The sequence below is a fragment of the Grammomys surdaster genome, unplaced genomic scaffold (genome assembly GCF_004785775.1).
Source record: "Grammomys surdaster isolate TR1022 unplaced genomic scaffold, NIH_TR_1.0 198, whole genome shotgun sequence".
Taxonomy (NCBI): Eukaryota; Metazoa; Chordata; class Mammalia; order Rodentia; family Muridae; genus Grammomys; species Grammomys surdaster.
This window is the reverse complement of record NW_021604643.1, coordinates 7,385,109-7,387,037: the sequence shown is the minus strand read 5'-3', so window position 1 is coordinate 7,387,037 and position 1,929 is coordinate 7,385,109. Positions and strand designations below refer to the sequence as shown.

Sequence of the window (1,929 nt, the reverse complement as noted above, 5' to 3'; positions counted from 1 at the left end):
CATTTTAAATCTCCACATATCTCGTGAAATCCTGGACTCATTGCCTAAGCCAAAACCCGCAGAAGGGCGGGAGTGAGTGGGAGAGAGCTAGCGAGCCACAGGACACGTTCTATTGAGAGCCAAGGTTCCCAGAACCTCTCAGCAAGCTGCTGCGCTCTCTTTGAGCGGCAGCGCGGGAAGCTCTCAGCCCGCTTTTGTTCGAGCGCGCTGCGTCTGGGCGTCTCTGCTCTCAGGACTCTGCAGCCGCTTGTAGCAGAGAGTGCCACTGCTGGAGGTTGTGGCTCTCTGGACCGCCCTGACATCTGTGTGCAGGCGCATGGGCGCTGACCTGAGCCGGCGCCCAGGCTGCCCCCCTGCCCGACCGGGCGCGAGATCTGCCCAACAACTGTAATAAAATCAGAGGGCAGCATATGTATCTTACATGGTGTATTTTATATGTGTGTCTTATTTTATATTTTTATAGCTTTCTGTTTTATAGCTTCATTCTCTAATCATTGGGCAAAATTCAAGCTGACTTCAATGGAGAACATCACAGAAGTGACAGAATTCATCCTGCTGGGGTTGACAGATGACCCGATCTTCAGCTTCCTCTCCTCCTGATATTTTTATTCATCTACCTCTCCACTCTGATTGGAAATGGAGGATTGATGGTCCTCATCTTTTCAGATTCCCACCTCCACACTCCCATGTACTTCTTCCTCAGTAACCTGTCTTTTGTCGATCTGGGATACTCCTCAGCTGTAGCTCCCAAGACACTGGCTACACTACAGCCAGGGAACAAGGTCATCTCATATAATGGGTGTGCAGCTCAATTTTTCTTCTTTGGAGGGTTTGCCACTGTTGAGTGCTATCTTCTGGCCTCCATGGCTTATGACCGCCATGCAGCAGTGTGTCGACCTCTTCATTACACCACCACCATGACAAAGGGTGTGTGTACCATCCTGACCATTGGCTCTGACACCTGTGGCTTCCTCAATGCCTCAATCCATACCGCAGATACCTTTAAACTCTCTTTCTGTGGTTCTAATAAGATCAATCATTTTTTCTGTGACATACCCGCACTTCTGGCCCTTGCTTGCTCCAGCACACACATCAGTAAGTTGGTCGTCATTTTTGCTGTGGGATTCAATGTCTTTTTCACTCTCTTAGTAATTATCATCTCTTACCTCTTTATATTCATTGCTATTCAAAACATGAAGTCTTCTGAGGGACGAAAGAAGGCCTTCTCCACATGTGCTTCCCACCTCACTGCTGTGTCCATTTTTTATGGCACGATCATCTTCATATACTTGCAGCCCAGTTCTGGTCAGTCCAAGGACACAGACAAAATAGCATCTGTGTTCTACACTGTGGTGATTCCCATGTTGAACCTCTTGATCTATAGCCTAAGGAAAAGTGCCCTCTGGAAAATACTCAACAAGTTTTACCTTAAGTCTTTTAGTGTGAGCAGGAAGTAGACGGGGCAGTAAGGAATAGATTGCCTCCTGGGCAATTGCAACTGTTGAAGTCTGAAGAATTTCAGTTTCACCTTCCCCAAGAATAGTGGTTATTTAAGTTTGTAGGAAAAGGGATAAAAAGCAACACTTGGAAATGTTTCCTTCTGGAAGATGATGAACTTATGTTGAACAGATATAATCTGGGACATTTATAGTTTTTATACAGAAGTGTATTAATGAGGTAGTTTAAAGCAGATCAAAGCACAAAGGTAAATGTGGCAAATTTCCACTACCTTGTTTTTATCTGCAAGAAAAATTTACTATTAAATTTAGTAGAAGAATCACACGTTCAATTTTATTTATTTGTAATTTCAGTGTGTGTTTTAGCATGTATGTGCACATGTGTGTGTGTGTGTGTGTGTGTGTGTGTGCATATGCCTGTGCATATGCATGTGGAGACCAGTGGCCAACTTTGTGTCTTGTTCTCCAAACT

General features: G+C 44.9%; 1 protein-coding gene across 1 annotated transcript; it reads left to right on the top strand.

Moving 5' to 3' along the window:
• Nucleotides 1–516: 516 nt before the first annotated feature.
• Nucleotides 517–1,457, top strand: LOC114623516 (olfactory receptor 1444-like). The gene is given in 2 exon segments (XM_028770190.1): nucleotides 517–574; nucleotides 577–1,457. Coding segments are annotated over 2 exon segments (936 nt in total). The 5' UTR covers nucleotides 517–519.
• Nucleotides 1,458–1,929: the final 472 nt, after the last annotated feature.